The sequence below is a fragment of the Bos grunniens genome, chromosome 10 (assembly GCF_055505025.1).
Source record: "Bos grunniens cultivar Pamir isolate PY7600 chromosome 10, Bosgru_T2T1.0, whole genome shotgun sequence".
Lineage (NCBI taxonomy): Eukaryota > Metazoa > Chordata > Mammalia > Artiodactyla > Bovidae > Bos > Bos grunniens.
Genome location: NC_141174.1, coordinates 777,007 through 802,794, shown reverse-complemented (window position 1 = coordinate 802,794; position 25,788 = coordinate 777,007). Strand labels below are relative to the sequence as shown.

The 25,788-nt window shown below is 40.5% G+C and overlaps 1 protein-coding gene across 10 annotated transcripts in view; it reads right to left on the bottom strand.

The window, feature by feature from the left end:
- Positions 1-25,788, bottom strand: part of RPS6KA5 (ribosomal protein S6 kinase A5) — a 200,612-nt gene that overhangs the window by 123,091 nt on the left and 51,733 nt on the right. For 8 of the 10 annotated variants that reach the window (XM_086319117.1, XM_086319110.1, XM_086319120.1 and 5 more), the window contains one exon: positions 11,740-11,811. The exons of 1 other annotated variant lie outside the window; for it this stretch is intronic. In XM_086319117.1, coding sequence (XP_086175243.1) covers positions 11,740-11,811 — 72 coding nt within the window. Of the gene's footprint in view, positions 1-11,739; positions 11,812-14,048; positions 14,122-25,788 lie in introns of those variants that run through there. One more of the 10 variants, XM_086319116.1, reaches the window with a different exon arrangement.

Below are 25,788 nucleotides of genomic sequence, written 5' to 3'. Positions count from 1 at the left end.
ACTTAGGGAAACTTCATAATCAAATACAGACCTTGGAACACTTTCCACTGGATTTTACCACCACTGGAGCAGCTAACGACTTGTTTCACACCTTCTCTAACTTTATTTCTGGAAAAAACATTCTGTCTAATATCTTTAGTTCTAATTTTGCTTCTCATAATCTTTCTTCCTTGTATTGTCAGGATTCTTCGGCAGAACATTCAGAAGCTCGCGACTGAGCTGCATCTGGCTGTTTTAAGAAATAAAAAAGGGGGAGATGCCGGGAGCAGGAGCTCTGCCCCTGGCAAAGGTCACGAGGAAGGAGGCTCGGCATATGCAAAGGCGGGATCGAGCCTCAGGAGTCCCCCTGGAAATTCTCGAGCATCTACCCCCAAAACCAGAGTCTGCCTACTTTCTGCTTTGTGCTCTCACCTACACCTCTGACTTTACGGGGGGCTGTCCCCCACTACCTCTCTCTGAAAAAAGAGTTAACTTACAGCTCCAGTTAATAAAGTTCCTGGGTGTGATAGTGTTTCAACCTACAAACTCCTTTGGAAATCCTCCAGCCTGCCTGAATAGGTTTTTCCAGCCACATGTGATTGTTCAGAGCCTCCCAACTGTGAGAGGCATGAAATGTTCTAAACTGTCTGAATACAGATTCCTTTGAGCGGTTAAAAGATTGATTAGAAATGGTACTGGTGAAGGGTTTTTCACTTGTTGGGCCAATGTTTGCTGCTAAGTTTCCATATCCCTTACCTGCTGTGTCCCTTGCAGTGTATTGATTAATATAATTGGTGTAAGTAGTAGCTTTAATGTTTGTAATCTTGCACCCTTGAGTTAATTCTTTTTCTTGTTATAGCCCACCACACCTTTGCCCTATGGGAATGCAACTTTATCTAATGCTTTTGGAGGATGGCACCTGACTTTAGAATAATCACCTTTAGAGAAAAATAAGTTTCTTAAAATGTTAACAGGCCTCCGGGCCAGAAGATGATGCAAATCACCTAAACTTTTGCATATGATAAGTTTGCAGGAAGAAAGCCTGGCTTCGATAAGGATCAAGGACTGCTGTCCTTGCATGACTCTACCCCTTCCCCCATTATCCTCTATGCATAACTTAAGGTATAAAAACTACTTTGGAAAATAAAGTGCAGGCCTTGTTCACCGAAGCTTGGTCTCCCCATGTCGTTCTTTACTTTGGAAAATAAAGTGCAGGCCTTGTTCACCGAAGCTTGGTCTCCCCATGTCGTTCTTTCTCTCACCTTCTGGCTGAATTATTCAGCCTCTTTTCTCCACTGAATTTCCTCACTGAGCTGTCCTTATTTAACCACTCCTTATATCTTTAATTAACATTTAAGTAAGCTGTTGTTTCCTGATCGCCGAAGCCGTCTCCCCTTTGAAACCCCTGGATCCACCGGGGCTGGACCCCGGCACATGACTACTGGAACAACCAAAGCTTTGACTAGACAGACCTTTGTCAGTAAAGTAATGTCTCTGCTTTTCAATATGCTGTCTAGGTTGGTCATAGCTTTTCTTTCAAGGAGCAAGCGTTTTAATTTTAAGGCTGCAGTCACCATCTGCAGTGATTTTGGAGCCCCAAGAAAATAAAGTCTCTCACTGTTTCCATTGTTTCCCCATCTATTTGCCATGAAGTGATGGGACCAGATGCCATGATCTTAGTTTTCTGAATGTTGAGCTTTAAGCCAACTTTTTCACTCTCCTCTTTCCCTTTCATCAAGAAGCTCTTTAGTTCTTCTTCACTAAGGTATGAAATTGCTAGGATAAAAGGCAAAATTTCAGGTCTATGGGATAAATCCCTAAAATATGAGTTTATAGAACCTGACAAATTAGGAACATTATTTGACTTTGCAGGGAAACCTTTCCAGAAACCTCAACAAATAATGCTGTTTCCTCTTAAATATAGAAATCCAGTCCTAGTTCACATCAGGCTTCACAAGTTTGTGTGTCTGTCTCTCCTCCCCACTGCCATCTCTCTATTTTTCTATCTTTATCTCCATTTTAGAATACTCACACACACACACACTCATTCTTAAACACATTCACACGTGCACAGTAAGCAACACCTGACATGGACCACAGTGCTATAGAATATGTCATTCCAGGATGACAACAGGGTTCAGAACTTTTGTTTGCTTTCCCTGGTAGCTCAGACAGTAAAGTGTCTGCCTACAATGCGGGAGACCTGGCTTTGATCCCTGGGTCAGGAAGATCCCCTGGAGAAGGGAAAGGCTACCCACTCCAGTATTCATGCCTGGAAAATCCCATGGACTGAGGAGCCTGGTGGGCTATAGTCCATGGGGTCGCAAAGAGTTGGACATGACTGAGTGACTTCACTTCACTTCACTTTCTGCCATAAGGGTGGTGTCATCTGCGTATCGGAGGTTACTGTGTTAGGTATACATGTGTAGGTACATGTGAATGTAAAAAGTCTAAGCACATGAGAGAGGGAAAAGAGGGCAGTACAGAACAATGGTTAAGAACATAAGACTCTGATGCCTGACTGCCCAGCTTTGATTCCTAGATATGCTGTTCAATAACTGTGTGAAAGAAAGTGAAAGTTTATTCGCTAAGTCATGTCTGACTCTTTGCTACCCCTGGTCTATAGCCCGCCAGGCTCCTCTGTCCATGGAATTTTCCAGGAAAGAATACTGGAGTGGGTAGTCATGCCTTCTCCAGGGGATCTTCCCAGTCCAGGGAGTGGACCCAGGTCTCCTGCACTGCAGGCAGATTCTTCACCGTCTGAGCCACCAGGGAAGTGCAAACTGTGTGTCCCCGGGCTCAGCAGGTAGCACAGCTGTGCCTCAGTCCTGTCATTAGGGGCAGTGATAGTGCTTACATCATATGGTCTGGGGATTTAGGAAATTAAAGAAATTACCGTAAGGATTCAAAGGAAGGCCTGGCAGATAACAAACACTACACAAACGTTAGTGGGAAAAGCGTGTGTGTCTGTACATACTGTTTCTGTTTCATACACACATACATAAACACACATACTGAGTTGCCATACAAAAACATACCTATTTTGTCCTATGCATAATAGTTCAAAAAGCTTGAAAGCTACAGCTCTACACAAACTTATATGCTTTTCCTCTAGGAAAAAAAATACAAATTATGTAGGCCAAAGAATTTTCCCTTTCTATCTATCTCTTAGTAACCTCAGGGTTAAATTTAAGACACAATTACAATTACTATCTCAGCCCAGATTTCTACATCATCTATTTCACTTTCCTGTTATCTGACTTTTGCTCTATTTTCATCTTTTTTTTTTAAGTTCCTTATTTTTTTATTCTACCTTTGGAAATGCCCTTAAATCTGTATTTGAAAATTGGTACATTTTAAGATACATTTAAAATAAAATTCACTTAATTTTACATATTTATCAAACAGAAGCACAGATTCTAAATTCCTTTATAGAACAGATACCTTATTTGCACACTAAATTTCAAATCTTAAAAAACTACATAACTATATAAAACTTAAAACTTAATATTGCAACTATAAAACTTAGTATTTCAACATAATTTTAAAATAGAAACAGGGAATTTGAGCCATTAAATTCAATCATTTTTAAAGTTAGTGACTCTTGCCAGGATTTTTAAAATAAAAACAAAATGTCTAAGACTAATAAAGATAGACTGATTAAAATAGATTCTTCTTCTAACATACAAAGAGCTATAAACCCAAAACATGCCTGCATACATAAACAGATGCTAAAGGCACACATGAGATGTGGTAAAAGCACATGAAATCATAGGCAGTAATATTTTATGCAAGAGACTGAGATAGGCTATTTGTTTTAGGTATAAACCTGTATATCCTCTCTAGAAGATATACAACAACGACGACCTGGAAGACAATAAAAGCACCAGCATTCTACATATAATCCAATTAATTTTTTAAACTAACCAGGGTCAAATGTGACTCATTTAGTTAATTATTTTAAATGGTCAAAAACAGTTGCTCAGCTGAAATCAAGACCACAAAACCAATACATTTTCTCATGGATGGTGTTAGCTTCTTAAAAAAAAAAGATTTAATATGTGAGAAAGTTGACAATAAAAAATAGTTTCAGGAATGACTATCTATGGATTCCATTTATGCATACTGGATTAGCTTGAATAATTAAAGACTGAGTGCATGATATCTGCTAGATCAGCACTTTTTAATTTCAGAGAAAGCACTCGACACCACGGGCACTAATCCCGCTAATAACTGCATAAGCATGTGGCGCGGCCATCTCCCAAAAGTCTCCTACAGATGACCCATGTAAACCACATGGCATTTCTTATCCCTGGTCCCAAATGACTTGAAAACCAAAGATCCATCAGGAAAGGAGAAAAAGCTGCACAGGAAGCCATGTTCCACTGTGAGACGTAGACTAGAATTGATTACCAAAGAACCCACTAAAAGGAAAACACAGGAAATCACACAAATGAGCTGTTTGGGTTTAAAACGCTTGCCTCCTCTCTCTTGCTCCAAAACTTCCCAGGTTCAGGCTGAACCCAGACCCGAGCCTCGGCCACACGCTGCTGAGGCTCCTCCTCTGCCCCTACCGCCCGCTTACTCTTCTCTGAGCATTCCTGCAGGAAGTCAATGCACTCCATTCTAGCTAACGTGACCTAGGACAGCAGCAGTAATGAGTCAGACTGGATTTACACTAGGGAGATGATGTCAACCAACATCCTTAAGTGGAATCATCTTTTGATTTTAGAATAAAACATCACAAATATTTAACCCCTAAGATTTCCTTAAGCACTGCAGGCTTACACTGAAACATAAGCAACAGTGGGCACACACATGCAAAACTATAAACTTTTTTAAATGACGATTTTGACAATATAACGAATATAGGCTTTTAAAAACATTATTTTGATAAAATACTTTCCAAACACCTAACGGGAATTGAATGACAAACGATGACTAAGTCATTGTTTTTGAAACAGTCTGTACATGACTCAAATCAGGTATTTTTCCCTTGCATCATATGGCCAAAAAGTAGCTGTGTCTTCAAGCTGCCTGGTGCAATTCCTAGCACCATCTAGTGGCAAATTACCCAGAAGAAAAAGAAATGTAGTCTTATTTAGTAAATGAGATGTGTTTCTGCAAAGTCTGCAGTAACAAAACATAAATACCTCTATATTTCACAAGGCTATCCTGTTAGGGATGGCTTTCATGGAGTCTGGGTTTTGTTTTGCTGTTTTAGTTGCTAAGTCGTGTCCGACTCTTTGGCAACACCGTGGACTGCAGCCTGCCAGGCTCCTCTGTCCAAGGGATTTCCCAGGCAAGAGCACTGGAATGGGTTGCCGTTTCCTTCTTCCCAGGAAGAAGATCCCAGGGGATCTTCCCCACCCAGGGATCGCCACATCTTTACTGGGAAGCAGATCCTTTACCTCCGAGCCACCTGGGAAGCCCAGAGTCTGACACCAAAGAGCAAAGAACTCTCAGCGTGAACATCCGAGGACGGCACTGACGGCTGCGTGAACAGCACACAGCCGTCCCTCCACCGGACGGCACGGACGGCTGCATAAACAGTGCACAGCCGTCCCTCCTCTGGATGGCTCCTGCAGGACAACTTGTAGGACCTGCCGATTACATGGCCACCCCGCTCCTCACCTCCAGAAAAGAAAAAGAAAAAAGCAACCTTCTTACAAGGGCACCAGGGACTGAGGAAGACAGAAATGGTTGCTGCTCATATTACTGGAGGCAAGGCATTTTGAATCTCTATACTCAATCAGCACTCATTTGAAGATCTTATAAACCCAGAAACAAACATTAAATGAAGATCACATTATTCAACTTGCAAGTCTGTGTGTAATCTATCTTTTTAAAAAAATGCTCACCAGGGAGGCTCAAGAGGGAGGGGATATATGTATACATATAGCTGATTCACTCTGATGTACAGCAGAAACTGACAACATTATAAAGCAATTACACGCCAATTTAAAAAATGCTCACTACTCTTTCCCAGCACCCAAAACAGTATCTGCTTCTTAACAAATGCATGTGAATGAATGAACCCCCAGAGCAATGGGAATGAAGTGAAAGGTTTTGAATATAAAAGTGACATGATCAAACTTACATTTAGGAATGAAGACTCTGGCTGTAGTGAGAGAAAGACTAGGAAGACACAGCCTGAAACTTCAAGATCTTTTGGTGGTTACGTGTCCCTATTTATTGCTGGACATATTTTGGGTTTCACAATAAATTATTTGTTAAGAGATAACAATCACTTATGTATCAAGCTAAAAATCTGAGACACTGATAATGCACTATACTAGCTCTTTTAAAATCTAGGCTTCTTCACCTTTCAGATACATATATAGTTTACAGAGCATTTACTATGTATCAGGCAATCTAGATGTTTTATTACTCATTTTATGCATATTTTATGCATATTTTGGGGCTTCCCAGGTAGTGTAGTGGCAAAGACTCTGCCTGCCAATCCAGGAGACGAAAGAGACTCAGGTTCGATCCCTGGGTCAGGAAGATCCCATGGAGTACGAAATAGCAACCACTCCAGTATTCTTGCCTGGAAAATTCCTTGGACAGAGGAGCCTGGTTGGCTACAGCTGATGGGGTCGCAAGGAGTCGGACATGACTGAGCAACTGAACACACGTGCGTATTTTAGCATAAGACTGTTAACCTAACATACAGAAGGTTGTTCAGAACCTAGAACGTTTGAAAAGTTAAAGAAGAAAACAAAGAAACACAATCTTCATTTGGCATGTTATTTTTAAGGAGACGCAAGAAACATGGGTTCAATCCCTGGGTTGAGAAGATCCCCTGGAGTGGGAAATGGCACTCTATTTCAGTATCCTTGCTGGAAAATTCTATGAGCAGAGGAGCCTGGAGGGCTATAGTCCACGGGGCTCAAAGAGTCAGACACGACTAAACAAGTAAGCACACGTACCCCCAATACACAAATCAACTCTTTAGAAATGCTAATAAAATTTCAACTACCAATAACATTTATGAAATATTTGTTGTTAGATTTTTAGTATTAGAAATATAACTTTAGTTGGAATTACTCCCAGATATGCTAACAAAGTGACTGCAAGAAAGAACTAATAATCTGTCCTTACGAAGAAGTCCTAAATAATTGTTTTTCTAATTTAGGGTACAGCTTTACAGTAGAATCCCCTGTTGAATAAATAATCATAACTGGCGGTTATCCAGCAATTGGCGATTCATATAGATTGTCTCACTGATGTTGTAACGACATTGTGGGATAGGTACCATTAACTTTGGCCGATGGGGACCTAGGCTCACAGAGTTCATGTGATTTACCCAAGGAATGTAAGTGGTCAACGGTCAGGTCAAGATTCAAACCTGAGTCTTCCAAGTCATCGTTGATAGCCAAGTACCTCACAACTATGAATGCACCACAATTAGAAATCAACTCAAATCCACCCTTTATAGTTACATGACAAAATTTATCCTTTTTTGCCATAATGACAAAAAATCTCTGAAATACAGATCAACCATGATGAATAAAGAAAATTCAAAAAGAATACATGCTCCACTTCATTAAACACCAGAATGACTAACAATGCTCAGTGGTCCATTTAAAGACTTTCTTCTATACTTGGGTGGAGCAGAATGGTCAAAAGGAAGGCAGCAGGAAAGGTAAAAAGAAAAACTAGAATCACTACTCACACAAGCAGTCCAAAGTTTCATCATGAAACAAAGATACTTCCTGAACCTGGAAGCACCAATCTCCAGACGACACTAGAAACACACACATGAACTGCGGAATTATTAGACTATTGCGAAACTCTGTACAGTTACCAACCGTGGGGAGGGAGCAGGGCAACAGGGTTGGAAACACATACGAAGATGACCTTAAGAGTCCACAATCCAGAAGAAAAACAGCAGCTGCGAACAAAATGCAAGAGAACCGCTCGGGACCGTGTTCCCTACCAAGGACTTCCAGGGCCACAGTTCAGAGAAGGAAGCTACTGCGCAGGATCTGGGCAGGTGGGAAAGAGAAAAGTATGAAGGTGGGGAAGGAGATAACGCGGGGCTTCAGGGGATGGGAGAGACACAGAACTGTAAGGGAGTAAAAACCAACCAGACTTGTAAGTAGGTGGAATATCGGGGTAACTGAAGAAAAAGACAGGAGAAAACAGAGCTAAGCCTGAAAGCAAGAAAAGAATTTGGACGTGAATAATTAACTAGAAAAAAAGGCACTGAAAGTTCTGAAATAGAAGAATAGCACAATAATGTTGAATTTTAATGAGGCTGCATATTATTTATAACAGGATATGTATGAAATGCATAAAATGGGAGAGAGAACTTGCAGAAAGTCCAGTTTAAAATAAAAAGAACCTTATTATCAACAATCCATGTATAAGGTAATACAAGTCAGGGCACTGAGAACAGAAAAGGTTAATCCAAGGGTCATGTTCAAAGAAAAATTACAGGATTTTTGTGAGAAATGAGAAATAAAAAAGTCAAAATAGAGAAGGATCAAGTATTATTTGCAAGTTTCTAGCTTAGGAAACTGATCAGGAGATTAGCAATAGATCAAAAGAAATAAGATAGCCGAAAACAGAAATCAATACTCTGAATAAAAGTTTGGTTTTTTTTGTTTTTTGTTTTTTTCCCATAAATATCACATGTATTTAAATATGAGATCAAAAAGTAACTCTTTCATTTTCCAATATTCCATGAAGTCTTCAAGATACTGAATGAATAGAATTTTTTCTGGTTCAAAGTACATAAAAATTAAATCATCAAAAGAGTTCTCAGTTCCACTTCCAAAGAAAGCCTGACAGGACACATTAAAAGCATCTGAGGAGGCTTTTCTATTATCCTAAGTAGTTCTGGGGAAAATTTATCTTAAAAAGGTAATTAAACTGAAAGATCAGTGGTAAAATTTTTGAATAAAAATTGAGATTTTATTCTAATCATAATAAAAGTTTCCACCTACTCCATTTAGTCATCAAAACTGTGATTTTAAATACAGAAATACCTACAATGACACTTAGCAGTGATTCCATCTTCTCCCAAGAGCAGGATAAGGTCAGCTGACAAAAAGGAAGCCCAGTAACAGGAAGAAGCATCAAGTGCAAGCACAAGTAAAGCAGGACACTGAACTCCTTTCTCACCTTTGCAGAATCATCTTAAAGACCTGTCTACGGTCAAGTTGCTCCAAAAAACTGAGGTAAATAATAAGACAAAGTGCTAAATATGTTGAAAGAAAATCCATCCAAAGTTTGTTTTAAAATCTGGCCTTCATACTCTGTGTGTTTTTGGAATCAAGGTAATGCTAGCCTTATACAATGAGTTGGAAGAAATAATTCCATTGTTTCTGTTCTCTGAATTTGTGAAAGGCCAGCATTATCTGTGCCTTGAGTGCTTGGCAGAACTCACTTTAGAAACCACCAGGTGACTCCCTGATGGTCCAGTGGCTAAGGATCTGCCAGCCGGTGCTGGAGACGGGTCCACTCCTGGTCTGGGAAGATTCCCACGTGCCACGGAGCAACCTGGCCTGTGCACCCCACCACTAAGCCTCAGCACCAGAGCCTGCGCTTGGCAACAGGAGGCCAATGGCCTGAAGCCAGAGAGGAGCCCTGCCTGCTGCACCTGGAGAGCAGCCCGCCTGCTGCACCTGGAGAGAGCAGTGAAGACCCAGAGCAGCCACACATAAGTGAACAAACAAATATAAAAACTGTACCAAGTGTTTTCCCAGCACAAGGATTTTTACTCACTGACCAGTTTCTTCAAGGATTAAAGGACTACTCAGGCTTTCTATTCTTTTTTCAATCAATTTGGTGTTTTACACATTTCAAGATTCATGTGCATGTAAAAATTGGAGAAACACTACCTCAGACCACTAAATTCCTATCACTTCCCAAGTTATGTGCCATTTTTGTTCAATATTTCAGTTTTCTGGTTGTTAACCCTACAAATTAAGACATTTTGACCATGGTTTTACACAGTCAACATTGTTTAGATCTTTATTCACCAACAGTTTTTGCATCTCAGAATCTCTCCTGAGATCACTTTCCTTCTCCCTAAAATTGTATCTTTTAGCGAGGATGCATTGGTGGAAAACACACTCAGCTTTCTTAAGTCTGAAAATGTCTATTTTGCCCTTACTTCTGTAAAACAGCTTTGCTGGGAATCCAGTTCTAAATTGACAGTTATTTCTCTGGAAACTGTTTGGACACTCTTCTACACGGCTACGGTGCTCACGTGGTTGCTGCTGAAAAGTCATTTGTTCATCCATTCGTTGTTTCTCCAAAAGTAAGTCTTCCCTCCCCGGCAGTCTTTAGGGTGTTTCTCTGTTTCTGGTGTTCATCAGTTTCTCTCATGTATCTATGTAAGAATTCCTTTATAGTAATACTTGTCTGAGATTTTCTGTTTCCTAAATTTACAGATTCACATACTTAATCAATCCTAGAAAATGCTCAGCTATCATCTCTTTGGATATTTACCTCTCCCCACTCTATTTGCTCCTTCTGGGATTCTGATTAGATAAATTTACATGCTGACAAGACTAACCATGTAATTAGCAGGTTCAGTGCAAAATGAAAATGTGGGATGCCTGGTTCATAAATTATTTAGAATCCAGAAGGGTGAAAGTAGAGCATGAAATCAAACATGAGGCTCTTCTAGTGTAGGGGCCTCTGCACCTGCACAGGTCACACGCCCGTGAGGCCCTGACTTCAGATAAGCAAGGACAGTGACAGTAAAATCCTGAAGGCAGAAGGAAGCAGAAATCAGAAAACCAAGAAGCATCTCCCACCTAGGGACAGCCACACTCTCATCATTCTGATGCACGGATCAGAAATTTTTCTATATATGTACATGTAGATATTCAGTCACACAATTTTTATATTATGGAAATGGTATATCACACATTCTCTTCTATAGTCTTTTTTCAAATTTACTGTATTATGGAGAGCTTTCAAAAACTTTAGTAAATACAGATCACTTCAATCCTATTGTACAGATAATAGAACATACAGGTACATGGTCATTTAAGCAAATTCATAGTTAGGTTTCTGAAGAGTCTAGAGTTTTTCATTTTTAAAAGTGATGAGCACGGGCTATCAATGAAGTTGAGTGTGGACTGAATGAATCAATCAGTATAAACCACACTTCACAGAGTACTTGGCAAGTAACAAACTCTCCATAAATGTTAGTGGTTTTATAAAATATTATGTCTTGTGTAAAAACTGAATTCATCTACACTCCCAACAGCAGGGTAAGAGAGATTTTTTTTTCCTTGATCCTTACCAATTCTTTTAAATTTTGCCTTTTGTATTTCTTCTCTTTTTCAATTTAGTTTCTACTATAAAGTGAATCAGGCATATGTATACACACATCCCCTCTTCTTTGGAGTCCCTTCCCCTTTAGCTCACCACGGAGCACTGCGTAGGTTCCCTCAGCTACACGGTAGGTTCTCAGGAGTTGCCTGCTTTACACACAGTGCCAGCGGTATACACTTGCCAATCCCAACGCATCTCACCACGCCCTCTTTCCCCCTTTGGCGTCCATACGTTTTTTCTCTACATCTGAGTCTCTATTTCTTTTTGCAAATAAGGTCATCCATACCATGTATTTCTTCTAGGAATGCTCTGTTCACATTCCCTGAGAGTTCTGCTAACGGATTCCTTGTTGTTTTAAAATTTTAATGATTTCTGTGTTGGGGATGTCAATCCTTTGTCATAGGGGTATCAAGTGCTTTTTTTTTTCTCTTAAAAAAAAGAATTAACTTAAAGACTTACCTCCAGTTCCTAAGACCTTCAGGAGCTCAAAATTTTCAATCCCCACCTTCTCTGCATGTCCTGTTAAATTAGCTAAAAAAAGAAAGAGAAAAAATAAACAATTAAGGTGATGAGTAACAGGAGACAGTCCACGGGGCTTCTGATGTACCGCAGTGTTTCATTTCTTGGAACGTTAAATAAGCATTCACTTGATCACTATTTGTTAAACAGCACAGCTATGCTTCATGTGATTTTCTGTATCTCATATATTACAACTTTTTTTTAGAATTTTGTTACTATATATCATTTGTATCAAAGGTTAACCATAAAGTGCTATATGACTTTCTACTGACCAAATAAACTGAAAATGAACACAAATTCTAATATGTAGATAGATATACAAAAAGAAAACTGGACAGATTCAGAAGATGCATTCATTTATTCAACATTTACCATCTGTAAAAGCCCCTCCAAGGCTCCAGGCTGTGCTCCACGCCCACTTCTGCCCCAAGCGCACGAGCAGCCTATACCAGCGCCTGACCACGCTGGGCCCCAGCTCCCTTGCCCCTGATGTGCAAGCGCTGATCTCAGTGAAGCCTAAGACCTCTGCCAGTCCAAAATTCTAGAACTATGCCGAAAAACAAAAACTCTTCAAAAACACATTCTGGAATAAACAAAATGAGGATACCTTATAATGAGTATCTTCCAGTGTACCCCACTGAATTCTGGTCCCACTCTACAAGAAGTTAAGAAGTATGATGTTGGGGGAAGGTGGGGAGAAGTGCTCAGGCTGAATGAATTTGGAAATAGTCAGCTTAAAGTTTCACAAGTTTCTTTAATGCCAACCCTCACAGATACTACACCATGAAAATATGCATGTGGATCTTCAAGACTGAGACACTTACATCTGTCAAATTTATTGGACCACAAGTTGCTTTTTATGGTAATACCTATCCATACTGTGTGAACCAGCAGATTAGAAAGACATGATTAAGAAAGGCTTAGTTCAAATCCTAGTTCTACTGCTTAAAAGCTCTGTAATCTTAAACAAATTACTTAACTTTTCTGTGTTTCAGATCCCTCTAGTGTAAAATGGGGAATAATAAAAACTGCCTGCCCTCAAAGCATATTGGTGCCTGCAATTTACGTTCAAACATATTTTTAAAAAGATGGATTGATGGGAGAACACAGGTATGGACAGATACGTGATAAAGAAGGGCTTCCCAGTGGCTCAGTGACAGAGAATTCACCTGCAATGCAGGAGATGCAGGTTTGATTCCTGGGTAAGGAAGATCCCCTGGTGGAGGGCATGGCAACCCACTCCACTGTTCTTGCCTGGGGAATCCCATGGACCGAGGAGCCTCGTGGGATACAGTCCATGGGGTTGCAAAGAACCAGATGTGACTGAGCACGCACACGTGTGATAAAGAAGGCACAACAAAACGCTAACTGCGGGATCTAGATAGTGAGTAAAAGGGTGCTCAACGTACAATGCTGTCAAATTCTCTGCATTATATTTGAAAGTGTTCATAATAAAATGGCAAATGATAAAAGCAGGGCCTTGTGATGGTTCTGTGAGCTTAATTCACACAGTATTCGCTGTGTTCAACTAAGACTATTAGTGTCTGTAAACAAACGTATGCTTTGGACTACTGGACTTCCCTGTGGCTCAGCTGATAAAGAATTCGCCTGCAATGCAGGAGACCTGGGTTCAATCCCTGGGTTGGGAAGATCCCCTGGAGAAGGGAAAGGTTACCCACTCCAGTATTCTGGCCTGGAGAATTCCATGGACTACAGTCCATGGGGTCACAAAGAGTTGGACATGACTGAACAACTTTCACTTTGGGGACTATAATTTTTTTTTTAATTAGACTAAGAACTTTTAACTAGAATTAAAAGTTTCAGAAGGAAAAGCAATTTCAGCATCTTTCCAAAGGTTAACAAAATGCATTAACTTAAAAAAAAAATTTTAAATTGTGGTCACAATTAACCACAGAACAAAGTTTACCATCTTAACCATTTTTAAGCATACAACACAGTACTACTGTGTTACCTCTAGGTACACGGTTGACAACAGAGCTCTAGAATTTTTCCCCTGTGCAAAACAAATTTCATTGAACAATGACTCTTCTCCCTCTCTTCCAAACTTCCAGAAACCGCCATCCCATTTTCGGTTCCTAAGAGTTTGACTATTAACGCATACTTTCATAGTGAGAACAAATCAGTGTACATGGTCCATGCCTCAAGTTCGCACTGGCTTCAGTATAAATCTAAAATGAATACCCAAAATACAGGTAGTATCTTAAAATCAATACAAAAAAATAGCATACCCTCCTGTAGTATGTCACACAGACTGTAGAAAAAGCAAGCTCACAGGAAACCATCACTTCTGAAATAATGAGTTGGCTCTAAATGAACAATAAAAGTTCTGTTATTTATTGCTGTAACTGAATGTTGCTGCTGCTGCTAAGTCACTTCAATCGTGACCGACTCTGTGCGACCCCATAGACGGCAGCCCACCAGGATCCCCAGTCCCTGGGATTCTCCAGGCAAGAACACTGGAGTGGGTTGCCATTTCCTTCTCCAATGCATGAAAGTGAAAAGTGAAAGTGAAGTCGCTCAGTCATGTCTGACTCTTCTCGACCCCATGGACTGCAGCCCACCAGGCTCCTCCGTCCATGGGATTTTCCAAGCAAGAGTGCTGGTGTGGGGTGCCATTGCCTTCTTGTTAAGTTCTGTTATTTTACTAAAAAAATTTTGAAGTTGAAGACATTATTAAAGAGTCACATGTTAAAAGTTACTACTCCTGATTCTATTAGGCATCATCTTTTATTTACAAGGAGAAGTGTAATGGCCCAGCTTTCCAAAAGCACTGTCCATATGTTAGGTGAAGCACATCAACTAAAACCCCCAACGTGCCCAGGCACCAAAGTAACCATCTGCATGAGTTGTTTTACAACAGGAGGTCCTGGTAAAGAACACGGAACTAATAAGCCACCTCCAACTGGAAGCGTTAGGGAAAGGTCAAAAGGAGACACCACGTGTCCGACCACCTCCCAGAATCCTTCTCCCTGGCCTCCATCTTGGCTGAACAAGGCGTGCACCACCAGGAAGGACTCTGAGTCAGAATGACTGGCTAAAGACCGCCCGGAAACTAACCCCATCACCATAAAACCTGCAAGCCATGTGGCAGAGCGGTCCTCCTGGGTCCCCTCACCCTGCTGCTCTTTGCCTGGGCGCCCCTTTCCCAGTAAAATTTCTTGCACGGTCAGCACATGTGTCTCCTCAGACAATTCATTTTCAAGTGTTAGACAAGAGCCTAGTTTCGGGCCCTGGAAGGGGTCCCCGTTCCTGCAAAACATATACTATTTCTCCCATATCTATATTTGCAGCTGGACTAAGGGCGATAAGGAACTATCTTCTGATACACAGTCACTTCAGCCTTTTTTTCACTAACCACAGAATTTTTCTCATAGGAAAACAGAAGAGGTCATAGATTAATTACACTTGGTTCTACAAAGCATACCATCCAGGAAACCCTGATCTCTCACAGAGATGGTTCAGATAAGCTGTGAAGGCCTGTTTTCACGCGTAATCTACTGTCTCTATTCTTTGGTTCCTGACACTTTGCCTGCAAAGAGGGCTCAAGGCTTCGCCAATCTCCAATCCTGGGGGAAAAGGAACTGACAGAGCTCAAGATGAACGAACAGCACAGATGCCTCTGTACCTGGGGAGGAGTGGTCACTGTGGTAAAGCTTCCCCACGAGGCGGAGGTCAGCTCTGCTTGCTTCAAGGTGTGTTCTCTTCAGAATCTCCTCTCTTGGCCTTAGTTTGCTGACAAGTTTACTCTTTATGTGCCTGGTGAGCTAAGGTAGAACTTGGGAGAGGATCTTCCCTCCCTCACACTTCAAGCCCCAGGACCTAGAAAAACCCAACAATGCTGGGCTTGAAAAGCATTTAGCCCTAGGCTTATAATAACACTTTATCCACCTTAAGCTTCTCTGGGAATTTATCTTTCCTGGCCTTTCCTTAATTATGAATGCTCAGATTCCAGTGAACAAGCTTAGAGGTAGTACCTGCTTTAGAGAAGAGTCCCCGTGGCCCAGGGGAGCTCACCCAGGTCAAGGATTCACTGTAACGACCGGAGATGAAGCTCATCAAAACGCTTTACTCTGTCCTGTCTTAACCTCCACGGGGGGCCAAGCAGATGCAACTGCCACAGGGTTTTTACCCAGCGTTCACAGCAACACTAGGGCTCATTCTTGGTGTACGTTCATTCTGTGGCTTTGGACAAAGGCATCCACCGTGTAGTGTGTATGTCATTCAGAGCAGTCACTGCCCCAAACATCCTCCGTGCAGGTTTCTGTGTAGACACCAGACTTCAACTCCTGTGGGTAAACATATCAAGGAGCACAACTGCTGGGTCATGCTGTAAGCCTACCTTCAAGTTTTCTTTTTTTTTAAATCTGAATTTGTTACAACTTTTAAAGCAGAATGTGACTTGAGCATCACATTTCCTTTCACAATACTTGCTCTGAGTTACTTTTTCAAGGGCTTTACAACATGCCTGGACACGCTTATCATTCTGCTACTCTAAACACTGTTCTTTGAAAAACAAGCCCTAAGTACAGACAACACTGGTGGTTGAGATGGTAAAGAATCTGCCTGCAGTGCCGGAGACCTGGATTCAATCCCTGGGTCGGGAAGATCCCCTGGAGAAGAGAATGGCAACCCAGCCCAATATTCTTGCCTGGAGAATCCCATGGGCAGAGGAGCCTGGCAGACTACACCCCACGGGGTCACAAAGAGTCAGACACGACTGAGTGACTAACACTTTCACTTTGATGTATGGACAGGGACTCCCATGAAGGTGGTTCAGTTTAACACACTTCATTTCCAGAGGCCTGGCACATGCAGTCAGTAACTACAGGGGATGAAGGGTTTAAAGAGTAGATCGCAGAAGATGAAAAGCTGCTTTAATGAGTGTTTCTTTTGAACACCAAGGTATACACTTCAGAACACTTTAGTGCCAAAAGACTTGTTTTACTAAAGAATCTGTTTATAGCTAAACACTTCAGACCATGAAGCTAACATAGGTGGCATATGCCTTATAACAAACGTAGGTACTTCCGTCTGTTAAAATGAGCCAACGTGAAACTAGAAAAGAACAAGCAGCTCCATCAGCAATGCCACGGTCACCCAAGAAACACCACCCTCAGCAGGAGACGACACGCCCACGGGGAAGAAGTATATTTCGTATTAAAAGTAATTACCAAACCGTTTTCCGAAGCTGCTGTATCAGCCCTGCATGTACACCAACAGCAAATGAGAGTTCTTGTTGCTTTACATCTTCACCAACATTTGGTGTTCCTGGTGTTCTAAATTTGGTCATTGTGATTGTGCAATGGCTATCTCACTGTTGTTTTAATTGGCATTTCCTTGATGACACATGATGACATATAACTTTTCATACGCTTATTTGCCATGGGTGTATTCTTATCAGTGAGATGTCTGTCAACGTTACTGGCCCATTGTTAAAAATCAGGTTGTTTATTTTCTTACTGTTGAGTTGTGAGAGGTTTCTGTATATTTCAGATAAGTAACTTATCAGATAGTATCTTTTCTATATATTTTCCTCCAGTATGTGACTTGTCTTCTCAATCTCTTGACACTGTCTTTTGCAGAGCAGAATTTTTGAATTTTAAAAATTTTAATAAAGTCCAGCTTGTCAATTCTTGCTCTCACAGATCATGCCTTTGGAGTTGCACCTTAAAAGCCATTACCACACCCAAGGCCATCTAGGCTGTCTCTCTGTTATTTTCTAGGACTAAAAAGTTTTATGTTTTACATTTAGGTCTATAATACACTTTGAGTTAATTTTTGTGAAGGATGTAAGGTATCTCACCAGATTCAATTTTTACATCTGGATGTCCAGCTGTTCCAGCATCATCTGTTGCCAGGACTATCACTGCCCCACCGTACTGTCTTTACTCCACTGTCAAAGATCACTTGCCTGTATCTATAGAGGTCTATTTCTGGGCTCTCCAGCCTGTTCCATTGCTGCATCTGCTTATTCCATCCTCAATAACACACTGTCTTGCTTACTGTAAGCTTGACAGTAAGTCTTAAAGCAGTGTGCCTGTCAGTCTCTTGACTGTCCTTCTCTTTTAATGTTGTGTTGGCTATTCCGGGTCTTTTGCCTAACCATGGAAACTTTAGAATCAGTTTGTTGATCTACACAAAATAATGTATACTTGGATTTTGATAGCAACTGCACTGAATCTGAATGGAGAAGGCAATAGCACCCCACCCCAGTACTCTGGAGAAGGCAATGGCACCCCACTCCAGTACTCTTGCCCGGAAAATCCCATGGAGGGAGGAGCCTGGTAGGCTGCAGTCCATGAGGTCATGAAGAGTCAGACACGACTGAGCGACTTCACTTTCACTTTTCACTTTCATGCACTAGAGAAGGAAATGGCAACCCACTCCAGTGTTCTTGCCTGGCGAATCCCAGGGACGGCAGAGCCTGGTGGGCTGCCATCTATGGGGTTGCACAGAGTCGGACATGACTGAAGTGACTTAGCAGCTTAGCAGCCAGTACTCTTGCCTGGAAAATCCCATGGAGGGAGGAGCCTGGTAGGCTGCAGTCCATGGGGTCGTGAAGAGTCAGACACGACTGAGCGACTTCACTTTCACTTTTCACTTTCATGCACTAGAGAAGGAAATGGCAACCCACTCCAGTGTTCTTGCCTGGCGAATCCCAGGGACGGCAGAGCCTGGTGGGCTGCCATCTATGGGGTCGCACAGAGTCGGACATGACTGAAGTGACTTAGCAGCTTAGCAGCAGCACTGAATCTGTAGACCAAGTTGGGAAGAACTGATATCTCAACAATATTGAGTCTTACTATCCATGAACATAGACTATCTCTCCATTTATTTAGTTCTTCTTTGGTATCCTTCAACAGAGTTTTGTAGTTTTCCTCACATAGATCTCATACATGTTTTGTTAGATTTATACCTAAGTGTTTCATTTTGGGGTGTGTGTGTGCAAATTTAAATGGTATTGTTTTAAATTTCAAATCCGACATGTTTATTGCTGGTAGGAAGCAGATGACTGTTGTATATTAATCCTGCGTCCTAAAACTGTAATAAAACTGCAACTGCTTATTAGTTTCGAGAGGGTTTTTGTTGTTGCTGTTAACAGTGATTTTTTTCAAATTTTCCACATTCTCAACATGCTTTTAATTTGCATTTTCTTCATGACACGTTGACTATCTTTTCACGGATATGCTGGTCATTTACATTTTTTGTGTTTGTGTCCAAATCTTTTGCCCGGTTCTGTAGCACTGTTTGTCTAACTGTTGAGTTGTAAGAGCTCTTTACATATTTTAAGTAAAAGTGCTTTGCCAGACACACATTTTCCAAAGGAGTTCTCCATTCTATAGTTTGGCTTTTTATTTAACTGTGTCTTTTTAAGAGTGAATTTTAAAAATTTTGATGAAGTCGTAAATTTTTTCTTTTATAGTCTATGCTTTCTGGATTCTAAAACATCTCTGCCTACTCAATGTCACAAAAATGTTCTTTAAAATGTTCTTCTGGAAATTTAACAGTTTTAGCTCTTACATTTAAGTCTATGATCCAATTTGAGTTAACTTTTTTGTCTAATGTGAGGTAAAGTTCAAGATTCGTTTTTTCTCATACAGATATCTAGTTGTTCTGGTACCATTTAAAAAAAAACAAACTTTTTTTTTTACTGTTGATTTATGTTGGTTCACTTGTCAAAAATCAATTTGCCCTTTAAGTGTGGATTTATCTCAGGACTCTGTTCTGTCCTGATGCTCTATGTGCAGTCTTGTGCTAGTAGCTCGCTGCCTCGGTCACCATAAGACTTGAACCAGGCAATACAAATCCTCCAATCTAGACAATGTTCAAGATTGTCCTGTATTTTCTTATAAATTTTAGAATTAGGTTTTCAATTTCTACCCCAAAAAGCCTGCTAGGATTTTAACTAAAGTGTTTAATCTATAACACTTATTTTCATCTAAACTACTGGGTAACAGTTTAACCCACTAACAATCTAATACACGTGTTGGTGTGGTTGGCTTTGGGTCCATCACACCAACAATCTAATACACGTATTGGTGTGGCTGGGTTTGGGTCTATCACACTAACAATCTAATACACGTGTTGGTGTGGCTGGGTTTGGGTCTATCACACTAACAATCTAATACACGTGTTGGTGTGGCTGGGTTTGGGTCTATCACACTAACAATCTAATACACGTATTGGTGTGGCTGGGTTTGGGTCTAACCCACTAACAATCTAATACACGTATTGGTGTGGTTGGGTTTGGGTCCATCACTTTATTATTAATTTTTAACTTGCCACTTCTGGTGTATGGTTCCATTTTTCTATTTTCCTGACTTTTGAAAAAAATTATTTGAATGTTTTTTAGAATTTCAGTGTTCACACTCACATTTTAGCTTTACTTCTCTGCATTATTTGTGTAGTTATTGCTCTAAGGAGTACAATATATATCTCTAACTCTTCACATTTCTCTGACAATTGAAAACAGTGCCATTTCACATGAAATACAAAAACTTTTCAACATCCTTCCTGGTATAGCCATTACATATTATATGGGATTTATAATATCTTCCATGTATGTTATAAACTTCACAATGCTATGAGTTTTGCTTATATAATTTATAAAGAAATAAAGAATAACAAGAGAAAAACAAGAAATAAAGAATAACTTCTGTACTTCTCCAGATACTTATAGTTTCTGATGATGTTTCTTTTTCAAGGATTCAAAATTCTATCTGGTACCACGTTTCTTCAGCCTTGAAGAACATCCTTTGACATTTCTTATAGGGCCAGTGATGAATTTTCTGAGTTTTACTTTATCTGAAGAGACATTCTTTTACCTTGATTTAAATTTTTATTGAGACATAATTAACATATCATAAATTCATCCTTTTAAAGAATATAATTCAGTGGTTTTTAGTGTGTTCACAAGGTTGTGCCATCATCACCACCAGAATCATCTTCATTCTTGATGGATATTTTCCTTTGTTAGGGAATACTGCATTGCAGGCTTTTTTCCCTTTGCTTCCAGCACTTCAAACATGTCCTTCTGCTCTTCTGGTTTATAAAGTAAAAGTCAGTCTTTACATGGATTATTGCTTCTCTGTCTGAAACAATGTGACTTTTCTCTTACTGCTTTCAACACTGCTTTTTATCTTTGGCTTTCAACAGTTTTGCCATGATGTGTCCTTTTTTATGTTATTTTAATTTTTATTGGAATATAGTTGATTTGCAATGCTGTGCTACTTCCTGCTGTACCCAAAAGTGAATCAGATACACAAATACATACATCTACTCTTTTCTACCTCCTGAGAAATCTGTATGCAGGTCAAGAAACAACAGTTAGAAGTGGACATGGAACAACGGACTGGTTCCAAATTGCGAAAGGAGTACATCAAGGCTGTATATTGTCACCCTGCTTATGTAACTTATATGCAGAGTACATCATGAGAAACTTCCAGCTGGGCTGGAAGAAGCACAAGCCGGAATCAAGACTGCTGGGAGAAATATCAATAACCTCAGATATACAGATGACGCCACCCTTATGACAGAAAGCAAAGAAGAACTAAAGAGCCTCCTGATGAAAGTGAAAGAAGAGAGTGAAAAAGTTGGCTTAAATCGCAACATAAAAACTAACATCATGGCATCCGGTCCCATCACTTCTTGGCAAACAGATGGGGAAACAATGGAAACAGTGAGAGACTTTATTTTTTTGTGCTCCAAAATCACTGCAGATGGTGACCGCAGCCATGAAATTAAAAGATGCTTGCTCCTTGGAAGAAAAGCTAGGACCAACCTAGACAGCATATTCAAAAGCAGAAACATTACTTTGCCAATAAAGGTCCATCTAGTCAAAGCTATGGTTTTTCCAGTAGTCATGTATGGATGTGAGAGCCCGACTGTAAAGAAAGCTGAGAGCCGAAGAACTGATGCTTTTGAACTGTGGTGTTGGAGAAGACTCATGAGAGTCCCTTGGACTGCAAGAAGATCAAACCAGTCCATGCTACAGGAAATTAGTCCTGAATATTCATTAGAAGGACTGACGCTGAAGCTCCAATACTTTGTCCACCTGATGCGAAGAACTGACTCACTGGAAAAGACCCTGATGCTGGGAGAGATTGAAGGTGGGAGAAGAAGGGGATGACAGAGGATGAGATGGTTGGATGGCATCACCAACGCGATGGACATGAGATTGACCAAGGTCCGGGAGTTGGTGATGGACAGGGAAGCCTGGCGTCCTGCAGTCTATGGGGTCACAAAGAGTCGGACATGACTGAGCAACTGAACTGAACTCAACTCTTTTCTAAGATTCTTTTCCCATAATGGTCATTATGGAGTACTGAATAGAGTTCCCTGTGCTATACAACAGGTCCTTATTAGTTATCTATTTTATATATAGTAGTCTGTGTATGTCAATCCCAATCTCCCAATTTATCCCTCCCCCTCTTGCCCCTAGTAACCATAAGATTTTTTTCTACACCTGTAACTGTTTCTCTTTTATAAGTAACTTTATTTGTACCATTTTCTTAGATTTCACATACAAGTGATATCATATAATATTTGTACTTCTCTGCCTAAAAAAATCTCTAGATCCATCATGTTGCTGCAAGTGGCATTATTTCATTCTTTTTTATGACTGCGTAATACTCCATTATAAATATGCACGAAATCTTCTTTCTCCACTTTGCTGCTGATAGACATTTAGGCTGCTTGCAGACATGCTATGGCCTTCTTTGGGCTCATCTGGCCTGGAATCTACCAAGTATCTTAGATCTCTGAGTTCCTGTTTTTCATCCAATTTGAGAAGTTTCTGCCTTAATTTTTTCAAATGTTTTTTTATCCCATTCCTCTCTCCTCACTTTCTTAATATTCCAACTGCACATATGTTTGATTGTTTGATACTAAGAGGTCCCTGAGACTCTATTCATTTTTTTCTAACGCTTTCTCTGTTCTTCACATTAGTTCCCATTGTTCTATCTTCAAGTCCACTTTCATTTCCTTCCAATATCTCTATTCAACTGTTAAATCCATCCAACAGATTTTTACATTTCAAACATTTCATTTCTAGAAATTCCATGTGGTTCTTTTTCATTGTTTCTATTTATCAGATAAGATTTTTTATTTTTTCACTCACAGAGAACATGTTGCTTTATTTCATTGAGGATATTTTAAGAGCTGCTTTAAAATTCTTGTCTGCTACTGCCAATATCTCGTGCATCTCAGGCTGGGATTCAGTTGTTTTTATTTCCTCTTGGGATATGTTCCATTTCCTTGATCCCTCCTATGTAGGATAATTTTTTATTATACTCTCAACATTAACCTTAAATGCTAACTTGTGAAAACTCTAAGCTTGTTATTTTTCCCCAGCAAGAGTTTCTTTTGTTTTAGCCGGCAAATATCTTGGTTTTGCCTGGCCTGACTTGAATTACAAATCGGTTTCTTAGAAGGCAGCTCCAGGCCACTGCAGATCTATTTTTTAAGTCAAGCTGTTCTGAGACTGTTGTATTCATGCTTGGTTCAGAAGTAAATGCACAAATTTTTGTACACAAAATTTGAGGACTCTCCCTCCTCTGAGGATCCTCTCTTTTAGGGATTCCTCCACTATCTTCAGTGGCCAAGGTTTCTCTGACTTTAGCTCCCCAGTTTCTCTGACCAGAGAGACCATTGTTTCTTCATCAGAGTCCAAAGAATATGACCTATGCTCAGCCTGAAGCTAAACGTAGTGAAAAGGCGCTGCTGCCCTCCCCGCCCCTCCCACTGTGTGCCTGACGGCCTGCTTCTGTCCACTCTCAAGTGCCTTAAACACTGCTTCTTCTAGTAAGTCCAGTGTTCACAGTTACTTTCTGCAAAGTAATTCTCTAGAAGGTGGTCTCTGACATTACAAGAAGTAATGGTCTTCCTAAGTCAACACTCAAATAAAATAGCAGTTTCTGCTTTTCACTTCAACTACTACCCTTGGAAATTAACTTCAAAGAGCAAATAAAATCTTAAAGGTGATACAATATAGGCCCATCTCAGGGATCATGAACTTAATATCCATATGATTCTTTCTTTTACATCGTATCTGTTAGACACGGTAAGTGAGCACACGTATGAAAGCAAATCTACAGGAGGCTCTTAACACGTTTAGGCTTTGGGGAATACTGTTAATTAAAAAGATTTTTTTCACTGTGTTAATGACAAAACAGATAAAAGCAAACAAAAATATGATGCTATACAGAACCCAAGCAATGAGAAACAGATATTCAAGCACGTGAGTCTAAGAGTGTAAATGGTTCTCGTTTCTCTGGTATTATTTTTCATTGTAATCAGAAGTCTTTGAACATGAAAGTCTAAAAATAAACTACATTTCTCTTAATTGTTAACCTAAGAGCAAGAGCTCAACCTTCCCAGCAATGCTACTAACATTCATTAGAACAAGATTTAAATATTGACACATTTTACTTCATCCTAGAGGCACAATAAACAGCAGCCCCTTAAAGGAACCTGTATTTCTGAGTCATCTACCTGCCTCGGCAAAGTCCAAAGTGACACGTCAGGTGACCTGCAGCCGCCTGGATGTCTGGGACCAGAGCCCCAGAAACAGACCCGTGCCTGAGAGAGACAGAATGTCCGGTTGCCTTTCCTCATGTACGAAAGGAGATGGTGGCTGCGGAAGCTCCTTTACCTGTGCCAGGCAAGCTTCTGCCCGACTCTCCGTCTAGCTCTTCCCGAAGATAAAAAGAAGCTACTCATTATTCAAGAGTCCAAAACTCTGACTGGGGACAGTCAGTAGCAAGCGGAGTCTCTGTGTTAAGAACAGTCTCCACCCAAGGCCTGTTCTTTTTCTTTTTTGCCTCAAACTTCTGGCCTGGCCTGATCTCTTGAGAAGGCCATTCTCTTGCATGCCTCCTTCCACTGTATACAATGGTTACTAAGTGGATGTGGAGGTTCCCTTGGGAGCTGGTGTTCACTCACTGTGTGCTCTTTCTAAACCTGCGGGCTCACAGCTCAGTGTGCTGGTCCCAAGGTTATGACTAGACGGGTGTGGGAGGGAGGCAGGAGTTCTCACTCTGGTAAACTACATGCACCGACGCCGCTTTTAAGAAGAGCTCTGCACTGGCCCGTCGGAAACTCGCTCAGCTTTTACAGACAATGTGGTACTGGGCCCCACCAGCTACGTTCCTTGCAGACAGTTCCCTCCTGACTCTTGAGGGGTAAGAGTAATGTGACTGAGCAGACTTTGGGCATTTCCGGATTTCCAGCTATAACAGCTTAATTGCACCAACATCTCATCCTCAGCTCCTAAATCCTATATAAAAGAATTAACTTCCCACAGAAACAATGCCTATGGAAACTCTTCACAAATACATAAAATAACAAACAATATCAACAAACTTTAAAAATGTAGTCTAGAGCTACTTAGTTGGTACACAGTATGATCATATCATTGCTTATTCAGCTCAGTTCAGTCTCTCAGTTGTGTCTGACTCTTTGCGACCCCATGAACCCCAGCACGCTAGGCCTCCTCTCCATCACCAACTCCTGGAGCCTGCTCAAACTCATGTCCATCGAGTCAGTGATGCCATCCAAACATCTCATCCTCATCTTATCTGTCGTACCCTTCTCCTCCTGCCTTCAATCTTTCCCAGCATCAGGGTCTTTTCCAATGAGTCAGTTCTTCCCATCAGGTGGCCAAAGTATTGGGGTTTCAGCTTCAGCATCAGTCCTTCCAATGAATACTCAGGACTGGTTTCCTTTAGGATGGACTGGTTTGATCTCCTTGCAGTCCATTTTGATGCCCACATCATATGAGTTATTAAATATTAACAAACATCAACTAAAACAATAAACATTTCTGAACTTTTCAAGGTCTACTTTAGGCCTATCTCTATTATTAACCAGTTTAGGTAGCTCATCAAAAGAATTTGAAGATTTTTTACATTAATACAATATTAATCATTTAGAAAGGACAGGTGTGAATAATTTTAATGTTTCACAAAG